General features: G+C 36.5%; 1 protein-coding gene across 1 annotated transcript; it reads right to left on the reverse strand.

The window, feature by feature from the left end:
* Positions 1 to 8750: 8750 nt before the first annotated feature.
* LOC107716600 (toll-like receptor 8) lies at positions 8751 to 15904 on the reverse strand. Its single transcript, XM_016523097.1, has 3 exons — positions 15742 to 15904; positions 12677 to 15298; positions 8751 to 9385 (listed from the first exon to the last, which is right to left on the reverse strand). The coding sequence occupies exons 1-3, from the start codon at positions 15742 to 15744 to the stop codon at positions 8936 to 8938; spliced, it is 3075 nt and encodes a 1024-aa protein (XP_016378583.1). The 5' UTR covers positions 15745 to 15904; the 3' UTR covers positions 8751 to 8935.

Genomic DNA, 15904 nt, shown 5'->3' on the forward strand with positions numbered 1-15904 from the left:
GTTGACGTCAGAACTACACAGTCACAACGGTTTGGGAAAAATCACAGCTACTTTATGCAGGCTGTGCGCATTTTACTGTGGACTGACTGTTTTGAAACTTATATGGTAGTTAAATAGCCTCTAGACCTCAGTTATCGTGAAAAAAGCCAGGGAATTTCAGTTTTGACAATATGGGACCTTTAATGGTAGCGTCTAGACGTTATCAATAGCAATTTGGCTACAGAATCCTATAAAGGGAGATAAGGAAAAAGAAAAGGAGAGAAACAAAAGAGCAAGAGGAATTTGTTTATGTATTACGAAGCACATAAAGTCATATTTGTTGATATCATAAACGCTTGGAAAAGGGCAAGTACAAGAGTTATTATCAGTGTCTGTTATCATAAACACAAGCTAAAAATAAACCATAAACATTAGAACTATGTGAAAAGTTCCCTAGATGGTGAGTCCAACAAGATATTTATGTATTTAAATCATATGATCACTTGTTTATGCTGTAGTACTGTAGAACAAACTCAGTAGGCCTTAGTTAGATATAGTTAAACTCTTCTCTGTTATACTGATGGAGGTGAAAGTGTTCAAAGGCAAAGTGAAGGGACATTAGATGTGGTAATTCTGGATCTGGCAGATTAAACCACCATTAACAGCTCCAGATTAGTGCTTATCCACTTTAAATGAGGGCTTAATGGTATATTTACCGTTTGCTTCCAAGTTTATGATCAATTTGAATTGTAGTTCGACCACAAGCTTAATGATACAATGTAAACAGTTTGATACAATGATGCAATGCAAACTGATTTAAAAACTATTTAAATCTTTGTTGCCATAGCAACACCTTCAAACATCCTAGAAACCACCTAGATATAACTCAGCAACCACCTACTATGGAACACTCCAACAACTGCATAGCAACACCCTAGCAACCACTGAGAAACCCTAGCAACACCAAAAATATCATAGAAACAATGTGCTTACTTGTCATTAAAAATACATGTCAAGAAAAAAATAATAATTATAATAATAAGAATATATCTATATATGTATATTATAGATATATTATATAATATATCTATCTCATGGATGTTGAAGATTGGACCACTCAAAACACCCTAGCAACCAGCTAGAAAACCCTAGCAATGTCTACAAACATCCTACAAAGCACTTAGAAATAACTCAGTAACCACATAGTAACACCCTAACAACCAACTAGAAAACTGTAGCAATGCCTAAAGCACCCTAGCAACCACCTGCTGTAAAATACCTCAGCAAGTGCTTAGCAACACCTAGCAACCATCTAGAAAACCCTAGCAACGCCTACAAACATCCTAAAAACCACCTAGATATAACTCAGCAACCACATAGTAACACCCTTGCAACCACCTAGAAAACTGTAGCAATGCTTAAAACATCCTAGCAACCACCTACTGCAGAAAACCTCAGCAAGAACTTAGCAACCACCTAGAAAACCCTAGCAACGCCTACAAACATCCTAAAAACCACCTAGATATAACTCAGCAACTACATAGTAACACTCTAACAACTACCCAAAAACCTGTAGCAATACCTAAGAAAACCCTAGCAACCACCTACTACATTAACCCCAGCAACCACATAGCAACACCCTAGCAACCACCTGGAAAATTATAACAATGCCTAAAGCACCCTAGCAACTATCTACTTTAGAACATCTCAGCAAGTGCTTAGCAACACCATAACAAACACCTAGATAACCGTAGCAACACCTACAAACATCCTAAAAGCCATCTAGATATAACTAAGCAACCACATAGTAACACCCTAACAACCAGCCAAAAACCATAGAAATAATGTGCTTAATTGCCACATTGCAAACATTAATGTAAAAAAAAAAAAAAACAGCTTCTAAGTAAGATTCACTTCTTTCTTGTTCCTGTTCTTGACAGTTTTGTGAAATGCATCCAAACTTAATGTTAATTATTTAAACCTCAAGAGTTGAACCTAATTGTGGTTGCTAGGGTGCTTTAGGCATTGCTACAGTTTTCTAGTTGGTTGTTAGGGTGTTACTATGTGGTTACTGAGTTATTTCTAAGTGCTTTCTAGGATGTTTGTAGACATTGCTAGGGTTTTCTAGCTGGTTGCTAGGGTGTTTTGAGTGGTCCAATCTTCAACATCCATGAGATAGATATATTATATAATATATCTATCTCATGGATGTTGAAGATTGGACCACTCAAAACACCCTAGCAACCAGCTAGAAAACCCTAGCAATGTCTACAAACATCCTACAAAGCACTTAGAAATAACTCAGTAACCACATAGTAACACCCTAACAACCAACTAGAAAACTGTAGCAATGCCTAAAGCACCCTAGCAACCACCTGCTGTAAAATACCTGAGCAAGTGCTTAGCAACACCCTAGCAACCATCTAGAAAACCCTAGCAACGCCTACAAACATCTTAAAAACCACCTAGATATAACTCAGCAACCACATAGTAACACCCTTGCAACCACCTAGAAAACTGTAGCAATGCTTAAAACATCCTAGCAACCACCTACTGCAGAAAACCTCAGCAAGAACTTAGCAACCACCTAGAAAACCCTAGCAACGCCTACAAACATCCTAAAAACCACCTAGATATAACTCAGCAACTACATAGTAACACTCTAACAACTACCCAAAAACCTGTAGCAATACCTAAGAAAACCCTAGCAACCACCTACTACATTAACCCCAGCAACCACATAGCAACACCCTAGCAACCACCTGGAAAATTATAACAATGCCTAAAGCACCCTAGCAACTATCTACTGTAGAACATCTCAGCAAGTGCTTAGCAACACCATAACAAACACCTAGATAACCGTAGCAACACCTACAAACATCCTAAAAGCCATCTAGATATAACTAAGCAACCACATAGTAACACCCTAACAACCAGCCAAAAACCATAGAAATAATGTGCTTAATTGATATAACTCAGCAACTACATAGTAACACTCTAACAACTACCCAAAAACCTGTAGCAATACCTAAGAAAACCCTAGCAACCACCTACTACATTAACCCCAGCAACCACATAGCAACACCCTAGCAACCACCTGGAAAATTATAACAATGCCTAAAGCACCCTAGCAACTATCTACTGTAGAACATCTCAGCAAGTGCTTAGCAACACCATAACAAACACCTAGATAACCGTAGCAACACCTACAAACATCCTAAAAGCCATCTAGATATAACTAAGCAACCACATAGTAACACCCTAACAACCAGCCAAAAACCATAGAAATAATGTGCTTAATTGCCACATTGCAAACATTAATGTAAAAAAAAAAAAAAACAGCTTCTAAGTAAGATTCACTTCTTTCTTGTTCCTGTTCTTGACAGTTTTGTGAAATGCATCCAAACTTAATGTTAATTATTTAAACCTCAAGAGTTGAACCTAATTCTTAAGTTCAAGTAGGCAGGTAACAAGTTATACAAGTTATCTACTTAAAAGTACAGCAAATAAATATAAGAGATTATATTTCATATTGTACAGTGGTTGAAGTGTTTTTGTCTTTTATAATGTGCAGTAATCTTCAAAATACCTCTCCAAACATAATTAAAACATTTGTGTTTAGGGAACTGTACTGATCTGGCCATTATCAGCAGTTCCAGAGTACAGCAGATATTGCGTCTGTCCTTGACTATTGACTAACTCCTGGCATGTGCTGAAACACATTCGCTCCAGAGCTCTTTTATGGGTCAGATAAAGTCACAACATGCCAGTGTGGGTCAATAGTGGCCAACATTCACTTAACAGATAAGAGATCCTACAAGGATTTGATTAGAAAAATGGCAAGACTGAGCTGCACGAAGGTTTTAAGATTTTTTTTTTTGCATTTGAATGGAGTCTGTATAACTCAATTTGTTTTACTATCTAAAGTTAAAAATGCTGTACTATATTGCAAAATAAATACATGAATAAATAAAATGAATAAATAAAATTATATATACCGGTATATATATATACACACACACACACACACACACACAATGGCTAGAAATTGTTCAGATTTTCCTATTTTTTGGAGATGTAAAACCCGAAAATTGTAATTTCCAGACCTGGAAAACACAATAATTAATTTAAAAAGGTAACTATTTTTAGTTTATGTACTTTTTTTCTGGTCATGCTTGGCTCTAAAATATGTAATTGGCTAGAAATATTTTTTTAGGTATATCAATGGTCTAAAATTAGTTTTATATTTACTTTTTTGTGGATGTAAAATCAACAAATTGTGCATCTATAATTTCCAGGCTTGGAAAACAGACAATAATTAGTAATAAAATTCAAATATTCTCAGTTAATGCACTTTTTTTTCTGGTCATGTTCAGCTTTAAAATATAGAATTGGCTAGAAATTGTTCTTTTTTTAAGGCATATGAGACTAAAATTAATCTTACATGTATTTAGCATTTTTCTCTATAATTTAGTTTGTTTTGTTATCTAAAGATACAAATTCTGTAGACATAAAATCTGAAAATTGTGCATTTGTAATTTCCAGGCCTGGAAAACACACAATAGTTAACAAAAAAGTACAATATTCTTAATGTGCATTTTTATGCTCAGATCTAAAACATATAGCAGGCTAGAAATTGTATTTATTTATTTTTATTGCAAAAAAAAAACCTATTTCTATTTATTGCTCTATTTTGAAAATTCCTTATCTAGTAATGCCAAACAAATTGATGAAAATTAGTTCGATTTATGAAAGCGAAAAGCACAGAACAAACATTTAAAAAGACGTCCATCTGAATATTACAGATTTTTATTTGCATTACAAAACAAAAAATTGTGCATTCCAAGACGTCAACATACAAAAAAACACTGCATGACTTTAAAGCATTTGAGCAAGTCAACCAAGGTCACAAGAGATGTTACAAGAGCCAGTCTCTGTTACGTGTCACTCAAACTCTTAGCCCCGCCCCCTCGCCACTTATCAAACCAGTGAAACTGGTGAAGCTTCACGCCAGGCTCCGCCTCCTCCTCACCCATATCAGCAAACTTCATGAGAATATCAGTGGTGCGGTTTACAAAAAGAGGAGTACGTGGGCACAGAAACATAGGGCTTGTACGGACGTCTGCATTTTTTTGGGTTGTCCAATCACAATGCGACTTAGGTCATATTTTTCCGTTAAAAGTTAAACAGCGAGAAGACGTGAAAAAGAAGGCAATGTGGAATGTACAGTGCATAGAAGTGTGCCGAGCGAGGTTCATGACGAATCAGCCTGTTTCTCCTGTTCGATGGCTGAAAGACAAGAGCAGAGCGTTATTTGTTAGCCTCGGGTTGCACCGTTTAATATTCACGCCTCAAAAAAAGTGTGCGAAATCGTACTTTCTTTAGACGGCAAAGGATTTTTCTCCTGAGTTTCTGTTTTCTTCAGCTTGGTTTTGTCAAAGCTGGTCACCTCCTCGAGATTTGGCTTGTCAGACATGTTTGCAGTGGGTCTGAAATCAAATGACAGGAAATGGCTTGCTGTTAATGATGACACACACACACACAAAGAGACAAATGCACGCAGACACAAGGCCTTATGACTAATACAGAGACATGCAACATTAATATTCATATTAGTGCACAACCAATATGGGCTTTTCCAATACTTTGTTTCCCTAATCTGTAATATTTGGCATCCTAATGTAACAAAATGCACTTAAATGTGCATTGCAGAAAAAATAAATAAATGCAACAAAAAGAACAAAAGCTACAGTCTTGTTTTGATGCTACAATGTAATAACTGTGGTCAAAGGAAACGCTGGTGTTGCATCACAGTCTTGAGTGTTTGGAATGTAACCACCGCCCTTTCCCGCTCATATTTCACTTCATATCAACATTTCTATCTGTAAAAAATCATTTAAGCGTTTGCAACGATCTGAGTCTATTTGCAACTCACATTTATGCATTATTTCCCCTTTTGGCGCATTGTAGAAAAACTGATCAAGCTCATCAATCCTGAACAAAGAAACTACAGGAGCCTCATCTATTGTCTCTGATTGATATGTCCAAAGAATCACATTTTACCTATAGCATATTTAAGTTTTGTCACATTTCCTGCTAGTGATTGTAAAACGGATGCATTAATAATGTGATGCATTTTGCCAAATATGCATAAGGGCGAAACCAGCTTATGAAAATGCATTCGGATTGACATTACAGACTATAATCTAAAAGATAGGGAACGATATGCATTTTAAAAGCTTAAAAGCTCACCAGAGTGTGTGGTAGTTGAAGTGCTGTATTCTCCAGCGGATGCAGCAGTGTGAGGAAAAGCGCAGAATCACTGGATTTATACGCAGAGATATGCAAATCACGTGACTGACGTCACCGCACCGTTCGACGCCACGTTACTTCGCAGAGTCCGTATGCATATATAAATCAACCAGCTGGATAATCAGAATAAAGGTTTTAGTTCAGAAACATTGGAAAAATGCATGCATTTGAGAATTTAGCAGTGAGAAAACGCACGCGGAACTGAACGCCCTCTGAGAGCAACGCTGCTGTTGTGCGACAGCGACATCTGCTGGACATATTTAGAACACAACTATAAAATCTTTACATAAATATTTAATAATAATTATTATTTTTTGAACGGAACAATTTTTTTTTTTTACTGAACAAAATTCAATTACAAACATTTATGGCATACTTCTCTTATATTTTGACATGGGGAAAACGTTCTGTTGTGTTTCTTAAAATATGCAAAACTCTGAAAAGCTGAGAATATCACAATTTTTTTTTTTTTTTTTTGAAATGCGATTTAAGACAATTTATAAATGAAAAGGTGCCCTTTTTTTTTTTTGGCTTGGACCAAATGCTGCACATTTCTTTGTGAAATTGAAATATGTCAAATAACAAAACTGAGTTGAAATTTTAAAATTAACCCCAAATCAAATGAATAACAAAAATAAAAGAATCTCTTCATATAAACAAACTAAGGTTTTTCCTGTGCTCTTTCCATTTAAAATTAGAGGCAACGACTGGATTTTAATCACGATCCAAACAAAGATGCTGCATACATTCAGCATGAGCATTTTTTTATTTAAATTAGATTTTATAATTTTGAAATTTGAAGCAAAAACAGAATGGTTTGACTTCAGTTTTGTGAAACTATGAAACCGTGGTCAAAATGGCGGGAAAAAGCACAGAAACAACAACAAAACACAATAAAAATATAATTTGTTGTAGATGTCCGTTTTTTCACCTCCTTATTGGTTAATTTAATTTTGTTGTATTATTGTACTTATGCAGAGCACGAGCAGCATACCACTGTGTCCCTGATAGTTTACAGTAATTTTACTGTAAAATTTCAGCAATGTCGTGTTTTCGCCATACCAAATTCGCGAATAAATAATCGAACAGACTGGTTTGCAAGAAGGTCTGAAATTGTTCGCGATTGAGTTTGTAGCACTGAACCGTTTGCAGAGGTTCCTCACACTGTAACGTGATATTATTTTTACAATCTACTGTCACTGTACTTTAGGAAACAAAACTTGCAAATGCCATATATTGTTTGTCAATGATTAAGAAGCTTTTTATTGCTTATGAACTACTGTACTGCAAGGGCAAACTATTATATCATGTACATAGCAGTCTGGGCAATATGGACACTGGACAAACCAGACATATTATCCATACAACAGATAATAAAATGTATGCATGTTTTTTTTTTTTTTTGCATATTTACCCAGTAAAGTCTGTTCAACAAGACCAGATATTACAGCAAATATTAAGCTGTAAATTGATTCTTTTTTTAAATACACTGCACAACTCCTGCCTTTTGTCAGGCTAACGCTAAGCTTATTTGTTTTGTGTTATGTAGGTCCACATGCACCAGACATGTATAAAAGAAACTGTATTTTAGCTGGCATGGGAGGAAAGCTGATCTCGAGCGTAACAGGAAGTATGTGTGATCAGTTCCTGTTAGCAGCTAGCAGACTATTTAGAGACATTTGAGCAGTTCCTTGCAAAATGCGCTGCCCTTTTTCATCATTTTGTGATGAGAATAGGAGACAGATGCTCCTTGTTAAATGTTTCCTTGCATCTCTTTCTTGAGTGTGTGTTTGCAAAGAGACACAATGAAGTTTAAGAGGTTGGAGTTTGTTTTAATAGTTTGAATTTACATTTTACAAGATTTTACTAATTGAAACATTAGTGAGCAAGTGAAGGATTGATCAAGCTCTTTTCATCTTGAAATTTCAAAATACATGCACAGATCAATTTAAAATAAAATTTAAAAAAAAAATGACTAACAAGAAAATATGCTGCCTTTATTCATCATTTCGTGATGGAAATTAAGAAAACAGATGCTCCTTGTTAAATGTTCCTTCGCATTTCTCTCATGTGTTTGTATGTGTGCAAAGAGAAACAATGAAGTTTGGACTGAATTTTAAATAATTTTGTTTCAACAGTTTGGATTAAAATTTTACAAGTGAGATTTTCTTTCAAAAACCTCTTGAAACCTCTTTTTTCTCTGAATATTACTTTTCAGCTCTTGGTCTGTGAATTGTATTTTGTTATGGATGTTTGCTATTTGTCTAATTTTATGTATGTATTTATATATTTTTATTTATTTTTCCTAACTTATGCTACCATGGTATAAACTGTATCATTATTATTATTATTTTAAAAGTCCACAAATGCACACACACACACACACACACACACACACACACACACACACACACACAAACAGAAACACCTGTTCTTTTCTGGTGCACTTTTGCACTTTGTCTTCACTTTATACAAAAATCTAGAATAGTAAAATAATCATTTTCATCGAGATTCATTGATAGTTTCTCAAGGCTATTCGCTTTCTACTACACAAATTGCAAAAAAAAAAAAAAAAAAACTATAAAGACTAACAAGATATTAATTTAGTTTCTGTAGCTCGAACCATGTTTATGCATCGTTCCTCCTACTTAGTGGTGAAATATCTGCTGTAGAGTTCGCTGTACATGGCCTGGTTGTCCACCCGGATGGCGTTCCGCAGCGACTGCCAGAACCAGGCTTCAGCGGACGGTGAATGCGGCCACTCGAGAATGCTGCGCCCGCAGAGCCGTCTCCGCAGCCGCAGAAAGTGCGAGTGCTGCAACACAGGCTCCAGGAGTAGCAGCACGATCACGTCCTCGTTATCCTCCAGAAGCCTCTGGTGCGCCAGGAAGATGGCCAGCTTAAAGGAGCCGCTGTTCACGTAGCGCTCGGTCAGGACGAAGACGGTTTTGCGGCTGTGCTGGATGCTCTGCGTCAGACTGTCCAGAACGGGAGAACCGGGAATCCAGTCCCGTTCCTCCAGGCAAATGGGCAGGAATCGCTCGCCTTGTTCCTCCAGCTGCACTCGCAGGTGACTGAGCACCCAGTCAGAAACCTGCAACATCCACACTTATTGATCTGAACTGAATCAACACTTGAGCTGAATAATGACACCATTTCTGAATGTTCTCAGAACGTCCAGTTTTTAAATGACTTAAAAAACGTTTTTCTTGTTTATGCGAAGGTTGGCAAAAACATTAAGGCAATGTTCCGTTTTATCATTTTAAAAAACATTATTGGAATGTAACATGGCAGGACTTAGGGGGCCGGGGGGGGCATACACACTACAAATGCCCTCAACTAGAACATCATGGAGCAAAAATTAAAATATACTAAAATAAACACAAAAATTCAAATATACTTTGAGGTTCATATATAGTACTATTACACTCTAAAAAATGCTGGGTTAAATATAACCCAGTGCTGGTTTAAAAAGGGACAAACCCAGCTATTGGGTTGTTTTGACCCAGCGGTTGGGTTGTTTTGAATAATCTAATGTAATCTAAGATGACCCCTTTAATATTGAGAACGATTTTTAGAACTATATCTTTATCGTTATCTTTATAGTTATTGTTATTGGTGTGAACGGAGCTTAATTCTATGTATGTCTGCACTATCATGTAGCCCATGTTTGCACTATGTGTGTACTTTCTTCTGCACTGGAAGCTCTTGTCGCCAAAGTCAAATTCCTTGTGTGTGTAAACATACTTGGTAATAAAGCTTCTTCTGATTCTGAGAACATTATTAAAGACCAGATAGCTGTGAATGAACATTATAAGAACATTTAAAAATGTTCTAGGAATGTTTTGCTAACGTTCCCATTAAGTTATGAAAATATTATTTCTGAATGTTCTATGAATGTCCAGATTTTAAATGTTTTAAAAACGTTTTTACTTGGCTATACAGAATTTATGGAAAATTCCTTTTTTATAAGTTTTCAAACATTATGGGATTGTAATTTATTTTTGAATATTTTGAAACTATTAGTAACATTTAAAAACCATTAGATGAACGTCCAACTAAAACGTTTAAAAACACATTGAATAAATAATGTTTTTGTGAGAACATTTTGAGAACATTATTAAAGACCAGATAACTGAACGTTGAGGGAACGTTGCCAGAACATTCTAAGAACATTTCTTGTTAGCTGGGATTGTCTTTTTAGAGCTTTTTCCCAGCTAACAAAAATGTTCTAAGAATGTTTTGCATTCAAGAAAGTTATGAAAACCTTATTTCTGAAAGTTCTCTGAACATTCAAAACATCTAGTTTTTTTTTAATGTTTCAAAATATTTTTTTACTTATGTGAACGTTAAAGAAACATTACATTTTATTATTTTACAAACATTATGACAAGGTTACTTTTTTAATTTGGAACATTTTGAAAACTAAAACGTTTAAAAAAAAGTTCCATGAACAATGTATAAACAATGTTGAGAACATTATTAATGACCAGATAACTGTGAACAAACATTCTATTAACATTACTGGAAGAATGTTAGTTCATAACTTTGAGAAAACGTTGCCAGAACATTCTGAGAACGTTTCCTGTTAGCTGACAAAAAAAAAAAAAATCTAATATTCTAACATTTTGCTAATGTTCCCATTAAGTTACGAAAATGTTATTTCTGAATGTTCTCTAAACATTCAAAATGCCTTTATTTATTTTTTTATTTTTTCGAGGGCTTGATTGTGTTTATGGAGTGCAGTGTAACGTGTTCATGCTTCGTTTTTTTAAAAACACATTATTTTCACATATTTTACCTTTATTCTACACCACTGTTTCCGTTCTCGTCAAAAACACTCTGTTAAGTTCATGGTTTTATGAAGCCCCTCCCTCAGAAATACGCAATGGGCTCAGGCCATGTCCACAGGTACACCAGAAACGGAGTTTTTCCTTCTTCCGTTTTAAAAACAATCTCCGTCCACATGAACCACAAAACCAGTCATAAGGGTACATTTTTTTAAAATTGAGATTTACACACCATCTCAAAGCCGAATAAATAAGCTTTCCATTGATGTACGGTTTGTTAGGATAGAAAAATATTTGGCCGAGATACAACTATTTGAAAATCTGGAATCTGAGGGTGCAAAAAAATCTAAATACTGAGAAAATCGCCTTTAAAGTTGTCCAAATGAAGTTCTTAGCAATGCATATTACTAATCAAAAATTAAGTTTTGATATATTTACAGTAGGAAATTTACAAAATATCTTTATGGAACATGATCTTTAATTAATATCCTAATGATTTTTTGCATAAAAGAAAAATCAATAATTTTGACCCATACAATGTATTGTTGGCTATTGCTACAAATATACCCCAGCGACTTAAGACTGCTTTTGTGCTCCAGGGTCACATATGGTTTTATCCTGATTAAAGCTTTAGTACAGCACAATACATGATTGCGTTGTAGCATTTTTGTAAAGTAATTGTTTAATTTGTAAAAGTAAGAAATGTTTGCTTATTAACAAAATCTAGTGTACCGGCATTGAACTCGCGTAGATTGAGGAAGCTGTCCTCCATAAAATGTGCAGCACAGAGAGCTATATTGGTATTATAATTTTCAGGAACCGAGTTAAAAAATAAATTTGAACCATTTTTAATTTTAACCAACAAAGAGGTCCTGCACTGGGGGTGAATATAACCGTGTTTTGACGGCATGGCAACAACACTCCCCGGGGGCGGGGTTTATGTAAATTTTAGGGTTTGTGATGTCACAAACCCAGGAAGAAGCTCTTTGTTTGTTACCAGCCTTTTTTTGTAGTCCTTAAACAGCGATTTCTTTAAAAGAAAATATCTCCCTTTGCATTGAACTTTGAGCTTCGTAACTTTGCAGACATTGTTTATGCTCTAACAGCAACATCACACACTAACTAAAGTTAAAAAAGTGAATTCGTAATCAACCACCCCTTTAAATATGTATTTTCTTGGTAATGCGAAAATTAAGGGAACATTTCATTTTATAATTTTGCAAACATTATGGGAACGTTACTTTTGAATGTTCTCTGGTCGTTCTGAAACAAGTAATAACATTTAAAATATATTAGACGAGCGTCAAACTAAAACGTTTCAGGAAAAACATTCCATGAGCAATGTATAAAATAACATTTTTGTGCTAATGTTTTGAGAACATTATTAAAGAACAGATAACTGAACGAACATTCTATTAACGATAATGTTTGTTCATAACCTTGCCAGAATGTTCTTGTTAGTTGGATTTACAGCAAAATTTAAGTTTGTCTCATATTTGATGAAATTTGCATCACTGATTCTGTTGTTTTCCTGTTTATTACTGTGAAGCAGAAGCTGTATTGTGTCAATGCAAAATAAATAAAGGTGACTCGACCTGTGTGTCCTTGGTGTCGTAGGTGATGAAGGCATCGTAGATGCAGCTGTCAGAGCTCAGGTGCTGATACCCAGTGAATCTGGCTTTCAAATAGTAGAATAAGTAGGAAACGTCCCAGTAGAAAAGGTGCATTGAGACGGCCATGAAAGTAGTGCATATAATGCAAACAATGGAGAAGAAGTACGCCAGAAAGGCCAACTGGTCATCGATGCATTCTTTAATGTCAAAATGCACCACTGCTAAACCTTTCCTCTCTTCTGGCATGGCACACGTCACTGCAGTCACCAATCTGGGGATCTTCATGTCAGTCTTGCGAATCCACAGAACAAATTCAAGCAGGTTGCATGTGCAGTGGAAAGGGTTTCCGTTGAGCGACAGCGTCTTCAGGTAACTCTCGGTTTCAGATGGAAACGTGGACTGGTTGATGGTTATGAGGTTGTTGTGACTGAGATCAAGATTCTCTAGGTTTACCGCTCCCAGGAGGAATCCACCGAAAAGCTGGGATATTTGGTTGTGCCGCAGATCAAGGAACTCTAAAGAAGGAACATCACTTGACAAGTTACTAGATATTTTAAGGATGTTGTTGTAACTTAAAATGAGCTCTTGGAGACGAGGGAATTGTCTCAAGCTTTCCCAGCTAACATTCGTCAGGTGATTGTGGCTTATTCTCAACCTTTGAATGCTTCGGGGAAGATGTTTATAAATTCTAAGAGGGATCTTCTCGATGTAGTTATAGGATATGTCAAGATAGGTCAGATTGGTCAAGCTTTCGAACAGCCTATCGTAGGTTCTGTCTTTCACCCTCCACATCTTGCCGAGACTGTTCTGCTGGAATTGCAGCTCTTGAAGAGACATGCTTGACATGGTTTTGGTGGTTAGCGTATAGATGCTGTTGTAGCTCATATTTAACACTTTCAAGGAGGGCAAATATTTGAGAAAGTTCAAATTGTGCGTCACGCCTTGTACAGTGAAGTAATGAGGGTTGTAACTAAGATCTAGCACCTCAAGACTCTGTAACTCTCGGAAGGCATAATCGTATGCCAGATCAATTTTGTTGAAGGACAAGTCCAGATATTTGAGGTCTGGGAGCGATGTGAATTCAGATCCATTGGGAGCCGTGGCAAAGCCATTTCTTGAGAGATTGAGGCAAGATATTTTCCCGTATGTCTCAAACTGTTCAGGAGAAATTAAGAACAGGTTATTTCGGCTGAGATCCAACACACGGCCGGCAGCGTAGCACTCTGGTTTTACGAGATCTTTTGGAACGTCAAAAGAATGATCTTTAGGATAAGGTTCTGACATCGAGGGCATCATGGATGAAGATTTTAAACCAATGCCCACGTCTTTACGCAACTCTCCATTTACAGTCACCGGGTAAAGTCTGTTTTCCGAAAGATAGATTAGTTTCACATGTTGAAATTTTTCAAATATGTCCGCTTTTGCACGGACGATGAAGTTTATTCCTACATCCAACACCGTCAGATTTGGTAAACCAAACAGAGAGCTGAAGGTCTCTTCTTGGATTTCTCGAAAAACCAAACCTCGAAGGTGCAGCGTCCTCAGCGAGGTCAAGTTCGCAAAGCTGGGCGATAGTGTAACCGTGTCGGGGTAACACTTGAGGGCGTAGTTAAACGAGAGATCGAGTTTTGTCAGCAGTGGCAGATTACTCAGGAAAACATTCTCGGCAACAGCACGGAACAAGAAATTAAACGATAGGTAGAGTTCCTCAAGCTTTGAGATGTTTGCGAACCAAGTAGGATCGATTTTCATGATCGAATTCCCCGCAAGGTGCAGAATCCGCAGCTTTTCAAGGCCGGCAAAGGCTCGTGGATGAATTTCAATGGAAACATTTTTACACTGAATGCATGGATATGGAGCATTATGACATCGTGGACAGTTCCCTTGGATTTTTAGACTTGTCAGATTGTCGAGTCCTTGGAAATCATGCTCTCCGACGTACGATATTCTGTTTGAAGCAAGCTCAAGTGACATCAATGAGACAGGTAAGCCTTTAGGGACTTGAGTTAAGTTGTTGTAAGACAAAGTAAGATGTTTCAACTTGGTCAGGACAGAAAAACTTCCGTCTTCTATATGATAATAACTTGAGCAAGGATTCCAGTAGTAGCAGTTTCTCGAAAGGTAAATGAGTGACAGATTTTGCACATGCCTGAAGGATGTTGAGTTTAACCGGGTTATCTTGTTCTCAACCAGCTTTAGTTCTCGCAGATTCTTTGGAATATCTTTTGGTACATCCTTTAGTCCGATCCCATTGAGCTCCAGTGTATGTAGCTTGGTCATATTCGTAAACACCCCGGCGCCAACAAGAACCTCCTGATTCTTATTCAACCAGTTCAGATTTAGATTGGTCAGATTCGCCAGGTCTCGGAAATCTCCTGCTGTTATGTTCTTGATCTTGTTCTCGGATAGATCAAGGTAGGTTGTGTTTGGTAAGAGCATTGGCACCTTTTTGAGTCCACGTCCACGGCAGTTGACCACAACCGTCATTGCGGTTACATTGTCATGTATATCGCAGGGTTGAGTCTTCAGACTCGCCGTGTCCATTTGACACAGGGTTAGTGTGATCTTCAGTGTCATAATGAGCCAGAGGTCTAATTTTATCACCTGTGGGATATGAAACACAGAGCTTTTAAATGGGACTGAGCAATACAACAAATTGTGACAAAAACATTTTTAGCTTGTTAAAATAATGATTTTTTTTAAATGACGTGCAATTGTCTTTGTAACCATGAACAGCATATGCAAAAGTCTAAGAGCAAGGCGTCTAATTTTATCACCCGTGGGAAAATGAAACTGAGCTATTAATAAAGAAAATCAACATGACATTTTGGTGAACCACACCAAAATGATTAAAACAATGCATTTTTTATGCGCATGACATGCATTTGTCTTTGTAATCATGAACAGCATATGCAAAAGTCTATAAAAGCCATAAATTGCAACTAAGCTCATTTCTTTAAAAACCAATAATATATCATACATAACAATGAATAACTATAGCAGAGGTAAATATTAGCTCATTAATTGAATGAAGTGCACTTCCTTACCATGGTAGCAATGTCTATGTAATGTCCCGGTGAAAGCTATGTAATGCGTAGACCCAATATAACCGGAGTCTGGTGATGTGCATACAGTTGCATTTAGGAAACAGGAAGTTTTGGTTTAACAGTTAAAGATTATTTTAACACTAACAGCTCTAAATGCTACTTG

Source organism: Sinocyclocheilus rhinocerous, unplaced genomic scaffold (genome assembly GCF_001515625.1).
Source record: "Sinocyclocheilus rhinocerous isolate Xijiao unplaced genomic scaffold, SAMN03320098_v1.1 scaffold4165, whole genome shotgun sequence".
Lineage (NCBI taxonomy): Eukaryota > Metazoa > Chordata > Actinopteri > Cypriniformes > Cyprinidae > Sinocyclocheilus > Sinocyclocheilus rhinocerous.